General features: G+C 37.2%; 1 protein-coding gene across 10 annotated transcripts in view; it reads right to left on the bottom strand.

Annotated features, from left to right (window-relative positions):
• Positions 1–260: 260 nt before the first annotated feature.
• Positions 261–23437, bottom strand: part of HGF (hepatocyte growth factor) — a 111530-nt gene continuing 88353 nt past the window's right edge. For 6 of the 10 annotated variants that reach the window (XM_064504974.1, XM_064504981.1, XM_064504985.1 and 3 more), the window contains 11 exons: positions 21635–21809; positions 19565–19692; positions 17932–18034; positions 15706–15845; positions 13548–13586; positions 12957–13053; positions 10058–10132; positions 9316–9462; positions 8514–8620; positions 6533–6678; positions 261–4338 (listed from right to left, as the gene is read on the bottom strand). In XM_064504974.1, coding sequence (XP_064361044.1) covers positions 4174–4338; positions 6533–6678; positions 8514–8620; positions 9316–9462; positions 10058–10132; positions 12957–13053; positions 13548–13586; positions 15706–15845; positions 17932–18034; positions 19565–19692; positions 21635–21809 — 1322 coding nt within the window. In that variant the 3' untranslated portion in view covers positions 261–4173. Of the gene's footprint in view, positions 4339–6532; positions 6679–8513; positions 8621–9315; positions 9463–10057; positions 10133–12956; positions 13104–13547; positions 13587–15705; positions 15846–17931; positions 18035–19564; positions 19693–21634; positions 21810–23437 lie in introns of all 10 variants that reach the window. The other 4 variants (XR_010387280.1, XR_010387295.1, XM_064504956.1 and 1 more) reach the window with 4 other exon arrangements.

The raw sequence follows: 23437 nt of genomic DNA, 5'->3' as shown, positions 1-23437 counted from the left end.
ATTGGATTTGGCTGTGTTTTCCATTTTCTGCGTAGTATTGCTATCAGATGCATGAAGGAGGGGTGACCAGTGACAGTCCTCCTTGCTCTGTACTCTAAAATCCTTCACTGAAATTAGGATTGGGAGTTGCCCATTTTTCCAAGGCACAGCTATTTCTGCCCCTAGTAATAGAGTTCCAAATCTTAGATAAGAAATATAATACTGATTAGGTCACTGTTTTTTATAAAATACTTTATTAAGAATAATAAGAGTAAACAAGGTTACAAAAATACCAACTTTATTAACTAATGAAGATGCAGTTAATTACAGAATGTTTGTATTACAAGTTATAACCACAGTGTTCCCTTCTTATTAGGCATTCAGCTAGTTGTATCTAGTGGGAACATTTTTTCCCACTTAAATACAAAAACATACTTTTATCATACACTGAATTCCCCAGACAGCTCCCTGAAGTTGGATCCAACGCCATGCATAAATGCCCAAGAGTGCATTTAAAAAGGAACACTGCAAAAGTTTAGGGTGAAAAGCCATGTTAGTTCCTGCCAGCAGCCCCAACATTTATAAAACAATAATATACCAGTGCACATGAAGGAGGAAGAAAATAATTGATAAGGAAACAACACTTAATCAATCCAATAGGTTTTATACAGGTTCCAGAGGGAGTCAGCTGGTTTAAAACCAGCCTTCCAAAAGCATGGAAATAAAGCCTGGCCTGCTGTTGTGCTTGCCGTGGAGTCCAGAATCCGTGTGCTTTTTGACATGCAAGGTTACAAGCAGTTCAGTGCACGGCCATAGGGAAAAGCACTGAGCAAATTTCAGCCCCAATTCTTTTGACAATCACATTCACTAACTTCAAGGGACATTTTGCCTGACTAGATTCCGACCCTCAGAGATAAATTTGGACCCTCGTCTGAAAACTCTAACTTGTGTAAGTAGCTCTGTCAAGTACATTGGCATTGCCCGCGGGAGAGGTCTGCAGGATGCCTCGGAGAATTGTAATCTTAAACTAGAGACAAAGATTTCAGCAGCAGCAGCAAAAATCTAGATCAGTACATTTCCAATGAGAGCTATAGCTTCTCCGAGGGTCATGAGGTTTATGAGAGAAAAAGAGATGGGGAAAAATGTTCTTTTAGGGAAAAAAAAAATCATTAATGAAAGGAAGAACTATCAGCCAGTTCCAATGCCCAGAGAAAATCAATCATAAAGTCAAATTAACTTCTGTGGTGCAGTGAGGTCTTAGGTCTTAATTCTGAAATTTTGTATCCAGTTATTGCACTTTTCAGACTCCATGGGCTAGTTGCAGCAAAGAAAATAAAGATGAAACAATGGGGTTTCAAAATGTCCTCAGATAAGAATTTGAGGTCTGTAGCCTTCTCACTCAATTACTCTCTTTTAATATGAAAAAAATCAAATATACAAAGTAAATTCCAAATCCCCCTGAAGTCAATAAGAGGCTTTCCAGCAATTTAGATGGGCACTAGAACAAGTTCCTCTTTCGTTACAGAAAGAAAAATGTCAGAAAAATGAAGAAATATCTATAGAGCGTCCTTTTTTAAGAGAATCCTGTAGTTATAACAGTTGCCTGCTACGGTACCATTGGTACCAACAAGAAATATTCTCAGGAATAAATGAAGTACAAATTCATTACCACATACCATTATTCTTCTCTTCCCTTGCTTTCCAGAGTCTCATGCGCCTTCCATACTAAGACGGGGGGAGCAAGAGCACCTGATAAGCAAGTGCATACAAACATGTTAAGTTCTGGAGCATCAACTCTGCACAACTTATTTTACTGAGGCACTGCCCAGAACAAACAGGTAAAAATCCTTACACATTGTCTAACAAAAAACAGTATTTTTATCATATATATATATATATATATATATAAAAATCACAGTCTTCTGCACAGCAGAAGCTTATAACTAAAATACTTTAGGATTCAATTTTTTAGATAGACATAACAAAATGCCTGCAAATATAGTACAGTGAGCACATAACAATTCTTAGAATACAAAGAGTGAACATGGAATCGTATATTTTATCCACATTCTACTTGTGACTGAAAACAAAACTCACTTGGAGTTTTTAAAAGTCTCTCTTAAAAAGTCAATCCCTTCAATAAGATATAGTCAGTGTATAGTAAGAATATACTCTTTACATACATGGCAATAATGAACTGTAAATACAACAGGCTAAATCCTGCCCTGTTCTGGCCTGGTGAATAAGAGAGACCAAAAGGAGCAGAAAGCCTTCAGAGGCAGCCAGAAGAGATCAAGACAGACTATCCATGTAGCATCCACAACCTCAGATCCCCTGTACAGAGAAGTCGCATCTTGTCCAAGGAGTCTATTTACATCAGAAGGGATTTCAGAAGCTCTGCTTACTGAAATGCTTCTTTCCATGTGCCAGTAGAATCTTTTGGATGCTCAACATCAATCTCAGTAAGCCACTTAAGCATGGGCTGAAACTCATCCCAGCTCACCAGGATATGTAAGCATATTTAAGTCCCACTGAAGTCAAAGTGCACTGCTGAAGAAAATAATTTGGTGAGTCGACATCAGGGCTGTCTCCCAAGGCAGCTCCCCTTACGTGGTTACTTTCTGCTTGGGCAGAATTCAATCATGCATCATCTGAATGTAATGAGTCGTTCTTTTATATGTCTACACCATGATGTCAGTTTTAGTGGCTATGCAGTTAGATATGGTACATACCTTACAATTTGCTACTGAAAATATATACAATTACATAGCTCACAAACTTAGTAACAGTGCAGTTACTTATGCAATTACATGTACAGTAGTAAAAATAACAATTGGATATATGTTTTATCAATTTTCCAGAAATTATAGGGTAATTGGTGGTACCTATAATGAAACATTGCCATCTGCTAACTGTATAATGCTTCCACCCATATAAGCAAAGGTCTAAAGGAGAAAAAATACTTTTCATAGATGCTGATTATTTGTTCTCTTTCCCCATCAGTAGAAAGGAAAATGATGGTTCTGCATATAGACAGGAAACCCAAGCTACGAAACTATTAGTGATGTTTTCCATGTTACACACAAGATCATATCAATCCCTGCAATAACTTTATTACCCTGAAAGGAATTATACGAAGGATATATTTTGACAAATTTTTTGTAGGATTTTATTAAAGATCTGATGTCTCTGAAAAGACGATTATGGTATCTTATATTTTCTCATCATTAAGCCTTTCAGCAAGGGGCCAGATTCAGCTGTCCCTTTTTCTGCTTTAACTAGAATCAACAGAATTTATAAAATGTGTCTTTTGAGAAAGATTTGGGCATGTGATTGAAATTTCTTTTAATGACAAAAATATCTGTCAGTAGATAATCAGGATTAATTTTTCAAATCCTATGAAACACACTTAGTGCTGTAAATTCACAGTTATTTCTGGGACTTCCTTTAAACAAATGACTGATAATTTTCCAACCAATCCACTGCTATGTCTCTTCCCTCACCCAGAGGGTTTCTTGAGATAGCCCTTAGGGGACCATGTATGCACTGAAGGGACCAAGTACAGAACTAGAGTCTATAAACTCTATGTAAAAGAAGGGATGTTGACAGCTATGAGAGCTCTGCTGTGCAAAGTTGGTCAACAATGAAAAGATAACTTTTAAAGAGACTGTTTTTTAATGAAACATTCCAACTTTTAACTTCTCATAATGTGGGAAGAGGAATAGGATCATATACGCTGTCCTTGACTGATACATGTTTCTCTCAATAGGTCTTTTGTCACATATGGAGAGAAATATATGGCTCATAGAAAGAATAAGCTGTGTTAAACAAAACTATTGTTTCTTTCTCCTTCTAAGATAATCTGAAGAGCAGCATAAAAGAGGTCATATGATCTATTTCTACAAAACCATTTACCATCCAGCAATAAGATCTTTGCAAAATTGTTTACCCATTCAAGTATCTTCAGGAGATATGTCACCATACTTGCATATACTGTAAGACACTCCAAAATTTATAAAACAACACTGATAGACAAAAAACACCAAAAAACACCCATAAATATTAAAAGCTCAACAAACTTGACTATCAAGTAGTTAAAAATTGTTGATCTTTACATTATACATCAATTTCACGCTGTCCGAAATCTTTCTGTGAATGGCAGTTGTTGAGGTGTGCAGGGCATTCAGTTGCGACTCATCTGTACGTCAGCAGAATCTTGCGTATCCACTTGGAGTAAAACGCCACCCGAACAAAAATCCCGGGACGATTTCGGATGGCGCATCCGCGGCCAGGAACAATCACACCCACTACAATCTTCACCCTGTTTTGTTCACAAACCAAGGGACCACCATAATCTCTCTAAGAAAAAAATACAAAGAACGTCACTTCTGAAAATGCTACAAGACACAGCTCCCACCTGTCTCCTGTTGCCGGGGTAGGACCTAGCTCCATGAGCAGGCAGTACCCAGTCTTGCCATAGGATGAAATCAGCTACTTCTTTTTAAAATCAGAACTTATATAAGGCAACATCATGATTGTCCTTTGATCTTCAGTTGGTTCATACTCGAATTCAGCCATATGATCTTTCTTTCTCTGCAATTCTAATGACTTCCAACTACCACATACCAGTGATCTCACTGTCCTCTTTCAGCTACCTGGCAAGTGTAATATTTGTTTATGTTCATATAAGCCAGACAATCAGCTGAACCCTCTTTGTTGTGATAACAGGTTTTGGATGAAAGAGCATTGACAGAGCCAGGGTCACTATCCGTCTATCAGTCAATCATCTCGTAAGACCCTAGGATGAGAATCTATATGTTTTGGCAGGCCGGGGGAAGGGAAAAAAAACACACAGAACTGATAATGTTTTGCAGTGAAAGGGCCATAATTAGTTAAAATATCTATGTTCGTTATTCTGAATGAATGACACCGGTAGGCACCAATGTATTAGGCATCCATATATATATATATTCACTATATTAAGCAGAAATCTGGTGTAAGGCCAACTTAGATCAAAGTCTTATTTAGCACTAAAATCTATTAATTCAGTTTAAGTTAGATTAAAACATTAAATTAAATTACATTCATATAGATTTAGGACCTGGACATAGATATTGCAGTATTAAGCTAGGCAAAACTTAGACTGGATCTAGCAAACTGAAAACAAAAGTAGACATTGTTTGTATCAGACCATGAGACGTTCTTTCAAAAAAATAAAAGCTGACAATTAGTGTTGTATTCTCTCCATATCACCAGAGAAACAACAATGCTTGACCTTTATTTGCTTCTTTTTCTCACTGACTGCAGATTAATTCCCACATGAGCAATGAACTATGTCAGTATCATCAAAGCTGCTCATAAAACATTTTGAAGAGTGGAGTTTCACCTGACAGTCTGATTTTGCTTCTCTGCCTATTCTTTACTGAGGAAGGAGGCTTCAAAGGGAAAGTCAGGGAGCAGGAAACTATCCAATGATTAAGACTGATTACTAATATTAATTCAGCCCATTTCTTCTTGCAGGGGAAAACAAAGTACAGGATCCCCAGCAGACTTCCATGCAGCTGTTTCATTTATAAACCTTAACATGTCTAAGAGCTCATTTTGATTAAATATTTAATTTTGAAGAAAATGCTTTGCAATAATAAAATGATCCTGTGAAAGATTAATAATAAATGGAACATGCCTCAACCTTAGGAAGACGTGCTTTCCTCACGATTTCCCCTGCCCATGAGTAGGGAAAACTTCACTGTTTGATTAACATCAGTATTAGGAAACCATCTTTTTTACTCCGAATATTAAATGCACACTAATACTAATGCCTGCTTTTCTTCCAGACATCACTTCATGAGGCAGATTTTCCACAAAAAAATGATATTTTTCTGCTATAAATGATTTACAATATTTCTCCTCAGCCCTCTTTTCTTCATCACCAAATTAGTCCCAAGCAAAAAAATCTCTATCAAATAACACCATCACTGAAGTAATTCTGCTGTCCTGAGTGTTGACTCAGCCTTGGTTAAGGAGACCAAATGCTACAGCTTCCTGACTTAACACTGAACTCTGTATGTCTTTTGTATCTTTCTCCTCCTTTCATAGCTTTATGCTATGAAAGTTTTTTTTTTTTTTTGCATTTTGCATGCAAATCTTCATGTACCTAAGTAGTCAAATTTGCTCCAGTCTTTGTTTTCTGCTCAATCAAAATAAACTACTGTTACTAGCACACAGCCCACTTTAGCTACTATTATACTGAACATCATTTTATCTCAGTCTAGCAAAGTGTTTAGGCACATGAATATGTTTAACAGGCATGCAAGTCCTTTACTGGTATGGTAGTATAGAGTAATTGAGGCAAAGAACTTCTTCCTATGCTCTAGTAGAAAAGAGAGCACTGAGAAGACAATTCAGTTTCCAATGCATAAGGATTTATATACGTTTTTTGTGTACAAGTTTAATGCAGAGAGGATAATTAGGGAAAACCCTAATAAATTATTTCTGAGAAAGAAACAGCAAAGTTGACGGCTCTTAATATATTCTTAGCAGGCATGCTATTTACCTCACAAGGCCCAGCACCAATGGTTTCAGCTGCAGCACAGATTTCTGACTCATTCACAGTGATCTTCCCTTTGAGATATTGGTTGCATTTCTCATTTCCCAAAATAAACAGATTTGCTGCCCGGAGAAGGCCATCATAATGAATTACTAGGATTGAAAACAGAATGAAACCTGGTTATTCTTTATTAGCAAAAATATTGAGGATAGAGTTTCATTCAATTTATGTTGCTTCAGTTATTCTGCTTTCTCTCCAGTGTTCCTATTTTCTTCCATTCTCACTGTTAACACACATTTTTCTTTTAGATTTCTTATATTTGTTACAAGTAAGATTTAGAAGAAATGTGTTTGGTGTGCACGTCTAGGTCTCTGAGCATACCTGGAAAGGTTTTTGGTAGTAGGAGAAAGGACTAGATAACTGGGTTTGTTCTGCAGTCCAGCACCAGCTGGCCTTGGAACGTCACAGAAATGAGAAAAAAGTGAGAACGAAAATGCCAGCACAAGTGTTGCTCCCACCAGCAGCACGTGGATTTTACTCCTTGCCTTAAACAGGGGTTGATGTGCAGCAATGCCACCCATGGCCTGGGGAAGGACGCATGACTTGGAAAGCACGGTAGCAGCACAGGGCTGCTCTCAATGACTTTGTGCCTGCAAGGGCAGTGCCACAGCTTTGTGCAGCCTCCATTCGCCAGCGAGAAGGTCAGGAAGCAGGAGCCCCGTGGAGCTCGCTCTTGTTCGGCATGTCAAGAGATGGCCTGTACGAGCTGTGAAGATAAACAGGAGGCCTGGACTTGCCCAATCTCTGCACGGCAGCAGTAGAAAGTGCCAGCCTGGCCCTGCACTGAATGATTTATCCTGTTTCTCTGAATAAAAGGAAAAAAAATGGATGTAACACTTCTTCCTTCCCTGCCTGGGATGTTTGGAGGATTATCCTGAGTAGTACATAAAATACCATGCAAAAACCTTGGATGACAGACGCTACGCCTATATGTCATTACATAACGCTACAATCCTGCAGATCCCATCATCGGCTCTCGCCCGCGCCGCTGCACTGTGCTGCAGCGCTGCGGCCCCATCCCTGGAGAAGGCTGACACAACGAACATCAAAGGCAGTCATCTGGGAGAGGGCTGGGACAGATTACTTGCCACCCACAAAGAAATGTGAAGCAACGGGGACAAGGAAGAGAGGCTCCGAACTGCAGGCGAGTTCCTCCTGCGCTTGCAGAGCAGCAGGACCGCGCGGCTGCTGCTCGCTCCGACAAAACGACATTTGAGCACAATAATTGTTGGAGTAATTATTGTCAACTGGCAGCTATTAACTTTATCATCAACACATAATTAGCCAGATATATTATTTACCAGACTAAATAAATGTCTGTTCTCCCACATATTTGTATTTAGTTCACGCAAAACCTGTGTTTAATAAACATTAGTAAGGTTGCAAAGTCAAGTACGCAAAAGTTGGGAAACACCAGACTTCAGGCTGCCTATGTGTCCTTAATTCACTGCCTTTGTGTATGTTAATTGTAATAATGTCTTTAATTCCATGATTCTATATTAGTTTTTTTTTCTTTTTTTTTTTCCATAAGGCTGCCTGCTTTGGGATGCAGAAAGAAACTATTCAAATAGATGATTCAGATTTTTCCAAAAAAGTGTTAGAACTCTTCCAAACAATCCTGCCAGATTTTTTTAACAAGAACAATATATTTTTTCTAGTTAGTACTTTGAAATGTTTGAATCATTTCGCCTGTCACCGAAAAAAAAAAAAAAAAAAAGGATGGGCTGATAGAAAATATTTCACATTGAATGATCTTAGCTAAAATAATTAAAGCTTTACAAAATTATAAAAAATCAAAATTGCTCTTTATAATAAAAATTGTTGGACAACCCCAGCATTCGGCAGTATCAGTAGCCTCACCTATAATGACAAAAGGAAGAAGCAAGCTGTCAACATATTCATTTAATTTATAAAAATTGTTTCTTACATCCAGTGTATCCCCATCCATAAACACTGCAAGTGGTCTTCTCTGGAATGGTGCACCCAGAAATGGGCAATCGTATTATATCTACAAAATTTGTCAATATGGCAGGTCTGAAAAGAGAAAACAAATAATAGATATGATGAATTTTACTTGGCATTCCAAAATGTATCTTAAGATTTACATTAAAATCTATTATAGACCACAATTAAAAACTGTGCCAATTTTCTTTCTTTCATTTCCCTCTTTGGAGAATACAGTAGATCTTTCTACCTATTTTTTGTGTTACAGCTGTGAATTGTCAAAAGATTTCTTGAAACACTGTCACCACTTTCATGCTATTTAAATTGGGTTTTCCTCTTAAAAGTAAGTAATGGTGGCGTTTCATTTGAATAAATAGTTTGATAACGTGGAGATAGTTTAAAAGTTCATATATACACAAAGATCTCAGTTACAATCTGGTGCTTATTCTATAAATTAAAAGCATATACTTTTTTTTTTTTTTTTTAGCTAAACCTGCTTATCGGGAAAAAAAGTGGTAGCATCTGTTTTCTAAGTAAGGTAGATGAGCCTGCATTTCTGCATATATCAATTGAAAAACAGCCACTTAAAATATTCATGCTGTATGCTGGGGAAGTGCCCAGAAACAGCTGACGTGAACAAGATTATTTATCTTTTTCCAACTGGAAGTTACCCTATAGAGATGTCATCTGCAGTATTGCAAGAGCAGAGAACTGAATTTGCAATTCTTATTTAGGAAGAATCTCATGAGTTGAAAATCCTGGAGGTAGCGATAGTAGCAACTAACCTGCTAAGTTTCAGTAAGACCAAATCTGACCCTTCAGGCCCATAGACCAACTGGGAGATGTTCAGAACTTGTTTATGCTTCTCCTCTCCCCTTCCTTTGATATTATGGACTCCAAGCCAGGCTTCATAATCTTTCAAATCTTTGTACCTAAATGAGACAAAGCTGGTTAGGCTTTTGTTGAGTGCATAATAAAATAACACAAAAACGCCCTCTCCTTAATATCATTATGCTAAAAGATCTTAACTAATACTCTTCAGTAGAAAGGGGTCTAGACTGCCAATTGCTTTTCCAAAATCAACATGTTCAGATGTAAGTTTTTGGGCTGAAGCCACTACATAATTTTATCTTTAACTGTTCCTAAAATGTAATTTTTGCTTCCTAATAGCATCCAAACATTTAGATCCTTGGACAGTATGAACCTTCATGTTTTTTGAGATTTGCCCAAGATTTCTATTTTATTCAGTCCTGTTCAGCAGAAGCATGAGATTATTTTCATAAAGAGACAATTGTCTAGCCACTGCAGTTGGAAAACATACTCATACTTCTATAAAATAGCCAGAGATCTTTTAGATTAACAGCAATAATAATAGAAAATACCAAGGTCCCACAGGACTTTTTACATCAGAAGAGCACTATTGGAGCCAGACAGGAGGGAAATCTGCTGCATTTAAACGCAAAAAGTGTTGTGCTGCTAACAGAAAATACATGTATTTCAATATTGTAAAGCTACAGACTACTGTACCGAGAAGGGAAACACTGTCTTGCCGTTAGAACCCAGTCTTCCTTTATCAAAGAACCTCCACAGATATGTTTATTCCTGGGGGGGGGGGAGAGAAAAAAAACAGAAGAAAGTAATGGTGTTTGTTTCTACTCAGTCAAAAACTCTAAAAGTATTTTCACTGCTAGCTTTCATTTATATACTTCCCACACATTTTTCAATGCATTAGTGCCAGTGAAAAGCAGCTGATTGACAGCACCCCAAAAATTCATCTCTGTCCCTTTGCACTACAGTTTCAACACAGCAACATGGCTTCACAGAGGTTTGCTCCAAAGTGTATAGCCCAGAAGATGAAAGAGAAATTTGGCTACTCTGTTCATTTGCTGGTTTCAGAGTTGGATCTTTAATAAGGGAACTACATTAAAAAAAAAAAAAAAAAAAAAAAAAAAAAAAAGTGGACTTCTTTGTAGTAGGAACTGGACTGAAATTTTCAAGCAAGCCCCCAAACTGCCACCAGATGTAACCAACACTTGGTCATTACTCAAGTAGATATTATTCAAAGCATTGACCTCAAGGTGGAGACTTTCTGTGTGATTACCAGTCCTATGAGATTTCAGTCTCCACATACTTCAGTTGGAAACAATCTGCAATGTATGACATCCTACGTGTGATTATAGAAAAACTGCAGCATAATATATCAAGGAAAAGTCGAACAATTAAACATGACAGTTCTTTCAGGAATAAAGAAGTGTGTGGAATGTAGATTAATTAGTTTCCTTCTTTGTGCCTCCAAAATCACATTTATTTTCTGCTGCTCTTTGGAAAGTGAATCAGAATTGTCAGCAATTTGGGCAGAGCTTAAAATCTCACGATTTATAAATTCAAATCACACAAATGTTCACAGCTTTTCAGAGTACTACTGGAAGGAACCCAGACTTCATATGCAGTTCAAAGACAGCAGAATAACAGACTCTAGCCCTTTTCTTTTCTTTTTTTTCAGTTGTGTTTTAGCTGAGGAACAAAATATCTCATCCAAAAAGCTGCAATTTTTTTTAAATCTAGACTGCCCAGTTTTATTATAAGAATGTCATAAACAGGAGTGCAAATGCGTGTTCATGCATATTATTTTGATATAGCTGTTTACAAGATTGCACCATCTGCTTGAGAAGATTGACCAGTGCACATACGAAGATTAAAGTTCTCATTTAAATATGGCCCACATCCAGAGTAGACTCTCTGAAATAGATGGAATTCCTCCAAATTTACTTAATTATATCTGATAATAGAATTTATATCCAATATATGAGAATGTGATGTTGTATGTCATTGATTTATTTAACATTTAGGAGTGGGCCTCAGCTGCCAAATAGGAACCCAAGTTTGTAAGCACCACTAAGCCTTTACCATTCAGGCATGACAGTTGCATTTTTGAGATGTGTGCTTAGGTTTTGCTGAACAAAGATTAGGATTCATTTATGAAACTCTCCACCTCTCCATTAAAAGTTCTGGAATCATTAAAATTTTGTTTCAGACTACATTGCATTTGATTCCTTTGCAACAATACAGAATAAAAATACATTCTTATGCCCACATGCAATACATGGAATATACATTTTGCTGCTGAAGTATTTCAGGAATCCCTCTTTCATACAAGAATATATGAGCATTTAAAAACTCATTTTCTTGATGAAATTCTGTAGCACAGCACAAAGCCCAGGTTCAATTAATTTAGCATCAGCTATTTAAATTTTAGGTATCCAAGTACAATTCTCTTTACCTATCTAATAGTTCTTCAGCCATCAAGGCCTATATAATAGTGGAAAAATAAATATTTCCAGAGAGTGATTCAGCCTGCCTATCTAGGTATCTACTTCAAGAATAGAATGATATTCCTTTAGATAAAGGCCTCTTTCTGGGCCATCCTCTATGCTTCTAGAAAGGTCTAGTTCTGATCCAAGGCCATAAAATGTACAGATTATCAAGGATGTGGAGAACCCTCAAAATTTCTTCAGTTCATGGAAAGTAACGCAGAAATGATGCTTTTAATCTTTCCTTTTACACTAATTTTTCAGTTAGGACCTATCTGACAGCATGGTTTTAAAAGGAACTTCAAATGACAAATCACAAGCTGATAGTATCGAGCTGTACTTTAGTCTGTATTACCAGACAAAAGATTTTTTTTTCCCATGGTAGAAGACACAGGACTCATGCATGAGATATTTCCTGTTATCCATTAATGATTCACACTTCAGTCTAGCTGATGAGTTATGAACCAAACAGTAATGAACAGAAGAAGCAGAATTCTGTGTTCTGGCTTTTATATGGTAACAAAGTAAGATCTTGCATAACATAATAAACATTTCCAGCAGTACGCGTTAGGCTCTTGTTTTACAGGATGGAAAGGATTTCCTTATAGTTTCCACTTATTTTTCAGTACAAACTAAATTTCAATTGCATGCAATGATAAGAGCAGAAAATTAAATTTGACACGGGTATAAATCCTGAATCCAGCAGTTTACAGATAAATGTACTGCTGCAGTTTACAGATAAATGTACTGCTGTTAAAATGCAAGTATTGATATGAAGCTCAATTTTCTTGTAACAGTGTCTCTCACACACACACACACAAAGTTTAATTCTGGACACTAAGCCAGTGATGTGAAAAGATCTGCAGCAGTTAATCAAAAGAGGAGAAGTCTATGTATGCTTTACAAGCTCTTACTTGTAAGTTAGCAATAATGAACATATACCCATTTCATTGACAAAGAGAAATCACCAGATGTTCCAGAAATGCTATTTTATACTTTTACAGGATTTAAATGAAACATAGATGTAAAATTATTGTGGTTAATTTTTTCTATTGTTCCAAAAACAAATATCCTATGAGATGTATTGTCTTGTTTCTGTGCAAAGTGATAGTTACCTGTATGTCAGACTAACCATCCATCCTTTGTTAGTCTGTGTTGGGTTTCCATTTACAACTCTCACCTGTTTTGTTGAGGCACAAGGAATGACAGTATCTGAAAGCAGGTCCAGAGATCACATTTTACTAAAAACAGCGGTAGGAAACCTGTACAGTTGCACATAAGGACCACAAGAAGGTCAATATTTATCATGGATAGGGCTTTCTTTCTTGAACTAATAAAATTTATTTCTAAAGAATTCAAACTACTTCAGTGAAGCTGAATTCAGTCTATATCAGTATTTATGGGGGATTCTAAAATACACATATTTAATTTGGTTTATTATGGAGATTCACATCGTTATAAAACAAACATTGAAAACCATTACCATATCTCACCACTTGCAAGACAAGAAGGTGAAAATATAGTTAAGAAAGCTATTGGCAAATCAAGGAATTCTAAATTTTCCTTTTGTAAAAGTGATTTTTACCAAGCTATATGTTATTTTGTATCTTTAATTGATCTTTTTCTTGCTTCCTAATCTGAAAAGAATGGCTAGTCTTAGAGGATGCAATACATACAACACACAGTACATTTGCAAACTTACTTACCATCTAAATTGGTTGTGATAGGAGTTGTATCACCTTCACCTAGACAGATACATAAGACATCCATAAGACAGAAAAATTAAAAGGCATCTAAAAATTGAACAGGGCCACAATAAACTAGAAAATGGCATATTGCTAATTTTAACAATTCACAAAGTTTAAAGCTTCAATGATTTTTGATTAGGCTGTAGGGCACAATTTGGTAAGGATTAACAAGAAGGCAGAATTTCCTTCCAATAGAATGGAATAGAATTAATCATTTTGCAACAGGAATTTCGAGTATTTTTCTTCTTGGCTGAGTTTTGAATGCATCAGACTACCTGTCATGTTCAATTTACATCTTCCATTCAGAAAAGCCAATGTTAAAAATGGAGTTGTGATTTTTTTTGTAAGTTTGCAGGAACTATAGAAGTCACGTGATGAAATCCAAACCATCTCTAGTGAAAGTTCTTTATTTCCTTAAAAACCTTTGAAAATTCAGCAGTTCTTGTATGTTGCTATCAGCAAAAGCTTATCCTGATCAAAATGTATTCTCCAAGATCTGGTTTGGTTCTACCCTCTAGTCCAAGTCAAAATGCAGTTAGAGTAAGTCTCCTTAAATGTTGTTGAAAACTTTTGCCTTCAGTGAAGCGGTCTGCCGTGTGTCCCACTGGTATGAGCCAGAGGTATGTTTGTAGCTCCTGAAAATTTGCACAGGCAAACTTAAAACTGGTCTCATATGGTTACTGACGGAAATCTAACACAATAGTATAGGTTGTTATATATACATATAACATATACAGATGTATAGACATACAGATAGATATATAGATATATAGTTTTATGGATATATGAATATATAGAGATATAGAGATATAGATAGATAGATAGATAGATATAGTGCAGCTTGATCAGACCAGCTACAGGCACTGGATAAGTACTTGGTAGCTGCCAGTACTTTGTCTGTATCCATTAAGCTGTTAGCACTACCCAGATAAGCTACTAAAAGTTTAGAACTAGTCTACACAAGTTAGGGTTGTGAACTAGACATATTCCAGTCCCAGAGTTTGAATCAGGAAATCACAATACTCACCACTGCCATAACCCTACAAATGGTTGCAGTGAATATTTCCTTAGAAATTCATAGATTCAGATAATGAACTCAGAGTAAGTGAACAGAGTTTATATTTCTTCAGCTATTGTGCTTCATCTAAACTGACACAAATAACCTTTTGCACATTGTGTTTACTCTCCACATAGATGACAAAAATCACCTGAGACTTCAAATATCACCTCCTAGAGCTGCTGCAGCTCAGACTATGAGGAAGTGCAGCATACTGCTGCTAGGAATGAATGTAACATTATTTTTGACCTCTAGAGATCACAGGCATGCATTCAAAAACCTGATTTACCATTTAAATAACCTCCCAGGATACACAGCACTCTGCTTTTGAAGTACGAATTGAAGAGCAACATCTTAACTATGAATTCATATTCTTCTGTATGATTCTTTTTCCACTTCACTTCTGTTAATCACCCAGTCCCTTACGATTTTTAAAAAAAATTTATTTAAGCTATTCTGTCTTTCTTTTTCTTTAACAGACAACTTTAGCGGAATGATGTTCCTAATTGTTTCTAGGATTTAAATCATCCCATAAACATCTGAAATAGAATCTAGTCTATGTAACACATATACACATCAGTGTATATAAATATATACAGATGTATATATATATATATAGTGATTTATCCTCATTTTACAAACAAGTATAGAACATGCAAAGAAACTATGAAGTTTTAACATAAAAGATAACTGTCCCTGGGTTTCTTAAGGCCATTGCCAGTATTCTGACCAGTAGACAATTCTTTGTGTCCTTCCAGCCATCATTTGAAAGTTAGATCTGTTGGAAAATGTTTGACCATTTTTAATAGCCTTTTTATGCTCCTGCTGCGTAAATAAGCCTTAAAATCCCCAAGCTGGTCAAGGAAAAGGACCCCTTGTACATATATTGCACAAGCAGCTTTTGTCTGTTCCTTCTCAGTCAGGCACAATTGATTCTTCGTAGAATTACACATTTTCTGCTGCCACGAGTGACAGCCAAAGGGTATACACATGCATATGACACCATGGCTTCACTGAGACTGCACAGTTGGCAATGCCCAAGGCACACTGAGTACTCACACCGAGAAATAGGGCAGTAATCCCAGGGAACAAGAGGATCATCTGTGTAACACCAGGGACCATGAGCATCATCATCTGGATTGCGGCAATAGTTTTTCTTCAGTTTACTAACATCTGGTTCTCTGAATATTGGTATATGCCTACAGGGAAAAAAATTCAAAGTGCTGAAAAGCTTTATACTATAGCCCAAATTTTCAGAGGTTAAGTGTTGCTATGCTCTGCATTGTAATATCATCTGATTGAGAAGCCTACAGGTCAGGGTTTAGGGCTGGTTAAAATCAAAGAGAATAGAGACCCAAATATTTGCTGGATCTGGGTCCAAGTTTCCTCTGGTTGGTATTTTAAGCACTGTGTCCACTGGACAGCTGGGAGTTTTCCAGACCTCTCCCTGGAGCTGAAATCCCTAGATAACCTAGAGAGGGCTTTTTAAACTGATTGGAAAAGTGTCTGTGTTGCATGCAGCAATTCTGTAGGCCTGTTCTGGGGACACAGGTACCCTCTCGCTGCAGGTGAACAGTGAGCGGAAGGGGAGCACTGAATCGGCCCTGGATACAGCTGGCAAAGGAAGGACAAATGTGAGAAAGATAAAAAGACTGAGCAGGAGACAAGGAGAAGGATGAACAGCTCAGAAGAACTACAGTGATAGATCACTCAGGTTGTAACTCTCCATGGGGCATTTAATTTTAAGGTGAAGGTCTGAGGCTGAGAATCTTAAATGGAGAAAGCTGGTTATTTCTGGCCTGTCAGACAGGAGCATACAAGCTTTTTATTTTACAGCTCTACCGTCATCTTAGCTCATAACCAACCATGGCACTCCTCATAGCACATCCATAGCTGGATTAACCTCTGGAGTGACGCAGAACTTCCCAGATGGAAAAAAATATGGAAGTAAGGGGAAAAAAGGCTGAGATGATATTAATGCAATTGCATCAAGCATTCAGATGGTTCAAGCTGTCGCATCACAGCTCACTAAGGACTTAACAGAGCTCCCAGAAGTCATGAGCTTACGGATTATAGCCCCCTTCATAGTCCCCTTAGGTGGATAGCAGACTGGAGTATGTATGCTATCTCCTGTCCTAACTGTGTAGGGGAAACCACATACAGTCCAGCTGCTGATCTGAGACAGTGCCTCTGACCTCTGCCTCTCGTAACGCAGCTCCCCTGAGGGCAGGCTACGTGCCGTCAACTGACTGACCACCAAGCCCGCAGCAGGAATCGGGGACAGGCAGTCCCAAAGGGCGATGGCTAGTTCATAGGGCACTGTGACTGTGGTGATCGTGAGTCCCAAGTCAAGTGAAGGCACTGAAGGCAGGACAGAGATAGCCACATCGACTTCAGAAACGAGGTGCAGAGGAATAAATTTCATAACTCTCTAGTTAGAAAACTGTTAGTTTTCTGTTAGAACAGAAAACTTTTTTTATTTGTGTCAGTAATGTGAGTGACATCTCAGACAAAGTGCAATTTTTGATGACTCAGTATCTTTGTCTGTTGTCTGAAAGTCATCCTTCCTGTTATTCCTGAAACATTAATCTTTCCTTCGGAACAAGCAGAGCCAGCCTGGAGAATCCTGACCTGTTTGAAACAGTCTTGGAAACTCACAACACCCTCTGGACTACTGGTTCATTTTTACCTTAACAAATATTTTAAACTAACTTGTCATTCCCACTGCTTGAATAGGAAGCCAAAGCAATGATGAGCAGTAGAAATTGCAGGTTGCTTTAATGGCATCTGATGTCAATGGCATTAGATCATAGACTCTACTCTACCCAAGTCAGAAGAGACCTCAGGAGGTCTCTAGTCCAACCTCCTGCTCGAAGGAGGTTCAGCTATGATCACGTTACATTGCTCAGAGCTTTATTATGTTCAGTATCTTGAAAAAGGAAAACGTAAATGAGGAGCAAATGTAACATGACCTTCTTCTGCTGTGTTCCTTCTATCCCCCTCATAGAAAAAAAAAAAACTTTAAAGGACAGAGATGGGGTAAACTAGGCCAGTAAACTAAATGTTAAGAAACGTCTCAAAGCCTGCAATTAGTGGTTAGCCTGAACAAAGACATGTTGTGTAATATATTTAAACATTGAAAAGAGAAAAAAAATAAAAAACCTAAGAGCCCTAGGGAATAAGGGGCTATTTTAGAACCTCTGCAGAAGAAAAAGTGATGCCATCTGGAGGCAGTATTTATTCAGGAGTCACTGAACCATCTCTTTCTGTTTTGTGTGTACACACCTACGTAAGTCTTCAATATTCTTGTCCCATGTGGAGCAAGTTAGCCCAAATCTTGTCTTGGATAAATTCCCCATGTAACTCTTTCCATTTCCACGATAACAGTCTGAAAAAAGAAGGTTGAGACAAAAAAAAAGTAGAAGGGGATTGTGCAACATTGAAAAGAAAACTCTTCCTTTCCATCACTAATCCAGATAATTAAATACAAGTGTTACATTTATCAAACACTACATAATATAAATCAGACACCAGTAGAAATCAAACCAGAAAGAAAATGGGAGAAAGCTTTCAAATTTAGATACATAATTCCCTGATTGAGGCCTACTTTCTTAATGTAGCTGCCTTTTAAATTTACCTTTTGTCCTACATAAGTTGGGAATTTTTCCTTCATAAATAGTTTGTTTATGGTTAATTTACATGGCTCATACAGAATATTCTAAAAGTTGTCAGGAGGTGCTTTATAAAAAAGCAAAAAAAAAATTATTCCTCCCTCCCCCAAAACAAGGTGCTCTAAGTCTGTTTGGGAAAAAGCAATACACCTTAGTGTGGAGTCTGGAAACTGGTAGCACTATATAAATCCAAATTTAAGTTCTACTTGGGCAAAATCAAAAAATCAACATGACTTTAATTTTAATGCAATTCAAAAACTTGCCTTTTCACTGCAGCAGAAGTCATGTTTAATTCATAACCCTTTATCACAAGCCTTTTTGAGACTTTTCAAGAGGATTGTTTAAAATGATCATTAGTATAAGGACTTTTTGTATAAAGTGTTTCATTTCACGTTCATCAGTGTTTTTACTTTTTGATAATTGATACTTAAAAAAAAAACAGAATGAAAGGTAAAGCTGAATCCTTGCTCTGACAGAGCTCTCGCAACTGCAACTATTTCAAATCTTAAGAGGTAAATTGGGTAAAATTTAAAGATAAAATAAAGTTATTATTTATTATCTTAATATTTATTATCTTAATTAATCTTTAATTATATTAAAGCTACTCTAAAGTAGCTTTAATAGGAAGTTTGAGCCTCATTTTATTCTATGATTGACATCAGTTCTCAGGAGACAATAATAATCACTAGAGTAGTGCTGAGACCTAATGGGAAAAAGCATGGAAATATTTACCTGAAGCCTTGGAGTGGACTTTACAGACCTATGCAACTACTTCATGCTAAAAGGCTATGTGGGAAGTTGCCTATGGTTGTTTCAGCTCAGCTTCTTTTAGTCAATGCGCTGTATGAGAAAAACATCATATTTGGTGGCCTCATATGCAGTTATAAGAAGACTATCAACCAAGAAATCATGAGAAATCATCTCAGCTCTGGAACAGGTCTTTCGTTTTAAGAAAGACTACGGAATAGATCTCCAGCTAATATAAACCAACTTGCAGATTCACCTTGTCTAAAGATCAGATCCAATAACAAATCTTTGCTGCTGCTTTCCCTGTTGGAATTGAAATATGGACTGAGAAATGAATCTCATTCACACTGTGGTGAATCCCAAGTATGCAAATCAAGCAGAGGCGGGACTACACAGGTGTAATGCAGATGTACTGAGATGAGCTTCTCCTGTTTTCAGGACTGCCTATCTGCCATTTGGAAATTCACTTAAAATCGCGTTACCTCCTCTCCCTCTGTTACCTTGTTCATTTGATACATCACACTTAGGAATCTGGGAGCAATAACCAATCCGGATGTTTGGGTCAGTAGTAAAACACCAGGGTGATTCAGATCCATCTGGATTTCGGCAGTAGTTCTCCCTCAAATCCCTATAAAAACAAATACATTAGCTTACAGCAGGGCTAACCTAAAACCACTGATGCATGCTATCACTTTTTATTATGAATTAGCAATAATATAGGCTCCTTAAGGTCTGTATGTTACTGACCAGTGTCAAGTGCAGAGAGATGAGGAGCCAGTACAGTGTCTGGTAAAATATAGTAATTGTAACAAGAATGTAGTTATGGGAATTCATTTTCAGTGGACCTTTGTTTTGACTGGCTATAAGATTTCATTTGAAGATTAACAATATTTTCAATATAGTTTATTTTTATTCAGGAATCTTAATCAAAATTTGAATGCAAAGTGGCACTGGTTACACCTGCAATCCATTACATGTGCTTTCAAATACAAACATTACCAGAGTACTTAAAATTCCTGGTACTTTGAATTGTTCTCTTGAGCTTAGAGATACGGAGTCCTGTAGATTGTCAGTGATTCATTTAAGAAACTGAGTCATGGAATATGAAAAAATGTATATTGCAATTCAATACGTGTATTACCTTTAGAGTAAAAGTTAGCCACAAGGGAGCGTCTTTAAATGTCTCTCACAGCTCAAATTAAGTAGTCAAAACTCTCAAATGTAAGTTTTATTTTCCCATCTCCTGACAGTTGCTCTGTGCAATTCCATATCTCACTACTTTTTTCCACCAGCAGCATTTACCGATAACTGACTATAGAAAGGATGAGCATGATACACTAATCGTTACTCACAGGAGCTTTGAAGATTCACACAAATGATCCTGCTGATTTCGCTAGAGCTGTTGGCCTGAGTAGCCGCTACGCTCTCAAGTGGCCGCTGAAGAAACAGCCCTAATACTTTAACTACTCTGCTAAAACTGCACAAAGGCCTAATCATACAGTAGTGTTACATAGGTACAAAACAAAGTGGTTTAAGCGGTAGTTTCTCTGAGAAAATCCTGTGCGATCAGGCTAAAGCACTAACTTCCAGTCTCAGGAAGGTCCTGAGACTAACAGAGGAAGTTTGGAGCCAGTCCTGTTTTCTTTTACAATGATTATTGTTAATTATTGCTACCTTTTCATTAGTTGTGTTATTACGAACAATCTTCGATCCATAAGCCTGACAATAACAGTGAAGGGATTAAGGCAACAAACCTGTTTTGCTCAAACAAGCTGTTATTAGAGACATAATCAGAACTCTGATTGGAATCTTTTCTTTATATCACAAAACCATAACTTTAAATTCAGGCACAAGGCCAGCCTGATATTTAGCCATCTAAAACTTATTTAGTTTAAACTGGGCCTTGGTCTCCTGCTGGTTGCCTAGGTTTCCTTTATGCTCAGTGAAGGCTTCTGAAGAATATGATTAAGGAATATGTCAAAAATAAGTAGGCGATTCATGTGCTGGGAGTATTCCTCTCTTTTTATTAAGTGCAGGGGAAGTTTAGATGACCAGTGATCATCCAGGCAAAAAGGGTCCTATTCAGGGGAGTAGAAATACATTTAGTAATGAGACAGAAAAAACTCTGAAAGGATGCAAAATAAAAGAAGTGTGGTCAAATATTATAAATGTCCAGTCTTGTCAATAAGATTACACGTAGCTAAAATGGGGGAAGACACATTAGGTTAAAGTCAGCTTCAAAACTACTAACAAGTACTCGCCTCTGAGAAAGAAAAACAATTGTAATGTACCAGCGCTACTGGGATTAGGTCACAGTCTGGAAAACTTCCATACACTTCACAATCAATTAAATGGTGAATATGTGCTTGAAGAAAAAGTTTAGGGAAAAAAAAAAAACACAGTTGATTTTTCCCAAATTCAGATAACTTTCAGCATCATCAAGTACAGTAGATGTATCAGGTCGCAGAGTGAGGGATGGTGGCCACATGACATACTTTGGTGAAAGGCATTTCTAAATTGCAGGAATTGCTCTTCAGCCACTGCAGTAATACCTGCATCCATCTACTCACTTGCACTTGAAGTTTTCTGGAGTGATGTTGTGCTGGTGAGGGAACTGGGAGTCCCACCGCTGGCACTGGACTCCACTCCATATGGTGTTAACGGTGCCACGGTAGCCCTCGCCTTGGCCCTGGCTGCACACCGACGTCTCGGCCACTGCGTCCGTGCTGTTCACAACGCTCGGATCTGTAGAGGGAGAGGAGAATTGCTGTCCTGCTCTCTTAAGACTGAGACTGGCTTGAGGTGTCAGGTTTGAAATCTATATTGTAGTTCAACTTGTGGCAATTTGAGTCTTTTGGTGAAATTGTCAAGCTGAATTCTTTACAAGAATAATTTTCTCCTTTTCACAGTTACAATGCCCATGAGATCAGAACAGTTACTGGATTCTTTAGGCCAAGAACCTAAAATGTCTACAATATTTAAGAATTCCTGTTTAGTGAGATATCTGGCCTATTCTATAATGTTGAACATCAAGATATTCTTAGTTACTGTTTCCAGTTCAACTAATATTCTTTCATTTGCTTAGCTTCACACAGTTCAGTGACCACCCATGTTCACACTGTTAAACATGGTAATACATTTGCAGGATTAGAACCCTACTGTTTTTCTCCAAAGAATTCCCAGAATATCAGTGATGGGAAAGCAAGCAGAAATTAATGAAAATTGATAAATCCTACTATTAAGTGATGTCCTAAATCCTCCCTGAAGCTTCTCTTTTCATGCTTCATATAGTTAGAGAAAAAAATTGCCAAGCTTTTGGAAATCAAAGATCAGTATTCTCTACAGAGAGACAAATGTTTTAAAGACCAACAAATTCATCAGACTCAAGATCTTTTGCAGATGTTGACATGCTCTGCATTCATCTTGGTGTGGGCTGTCTTGAACTAAGTTCAGAAAAACAGTGGTTTCTGCGATGACTCATTCACATTGCTTGAAAGTCTTTTTTTTATTTCTTATGCAATATCCATAATCGGCAATTAATTGCACAGATATTGCATCAGATATATACAAAATAGTACAAAACTAATCAGACTGAAGTAAGAGCAATGTCTCTACAATGTTCCCAAAACCTTACAAGTTAATATTTTTGTAAGAAACTGTCCATCTGTTGGCAATTGCTATTGTTCATGAGACTAATTTTATTAGTTACCTTATCAAGTATTTCTTGCCAGCAATAAGTACATTAAAGTTTTAAAATTACTTTTCTTCTAATGGTCCAGTGATTAGAACAGTATTCATGTGTTTTATTCATAGTATGGTTAATTCCTAGTAACTTCAGCCAGTTTTATGATCTTGCAAAGAAAATGAGTCTCAAGGAAACCAAATGTCATAACAGCTGGGTTTGGATTATTTGTTTTCTAATCTTTTACATTACTGATCACTTCCATGTCAGATTGATAACATCAAGTTGTGCAGTTGTATTTTACATTTCTCTGTGCTGGAGAAAATTTCCCTTTTTCTCTTCATCTGGTTGATGTTTTTACACTAGTCATTCATGGTCAAATTAATTTCCTGTCCTTGCTTCCCAAGGCACTTCATCTGCAAAGGTTGTCCTGTTTCAACGGGATTGTGAATTCCAAGCTGATTCCAAAGTCGAAAGGACGTTTCACTGGAAGTATCGCAAACCGGCTTCTGCAGCCTGGCAAACTACACCCTTTCTGGTGGAGTCGTCAAAAGGACTTGTGGCAAACAACTATATTTTTAGTCATTGTTATTCACTTTATAAATAACTGGACAACAAAAAGAGAAATGTGTGTGTATTAGGGAAATACACAGCTGTGTATTTCAGCTTTCCATCATCACTAATGTATGAA

Source organism: Dromaius novaehollandiae, chromosome 1 (assembly GCF_036370855.1).
Source record: "Dromaius novaehollandiae isolate bDroNov1 chromosome 1, bDroNov1.hap1, whole genome shotgun sequence".
Lineage (NCBI taxonomy): Eukaryota > Metazoa > Chordata > Aves > Casuariiformes > Dromaiidae > Dromaius > Dromaius novaehollandiae.
This window is presented reverse-complemented; position numbering and strand designations above follow the sequence as displayed.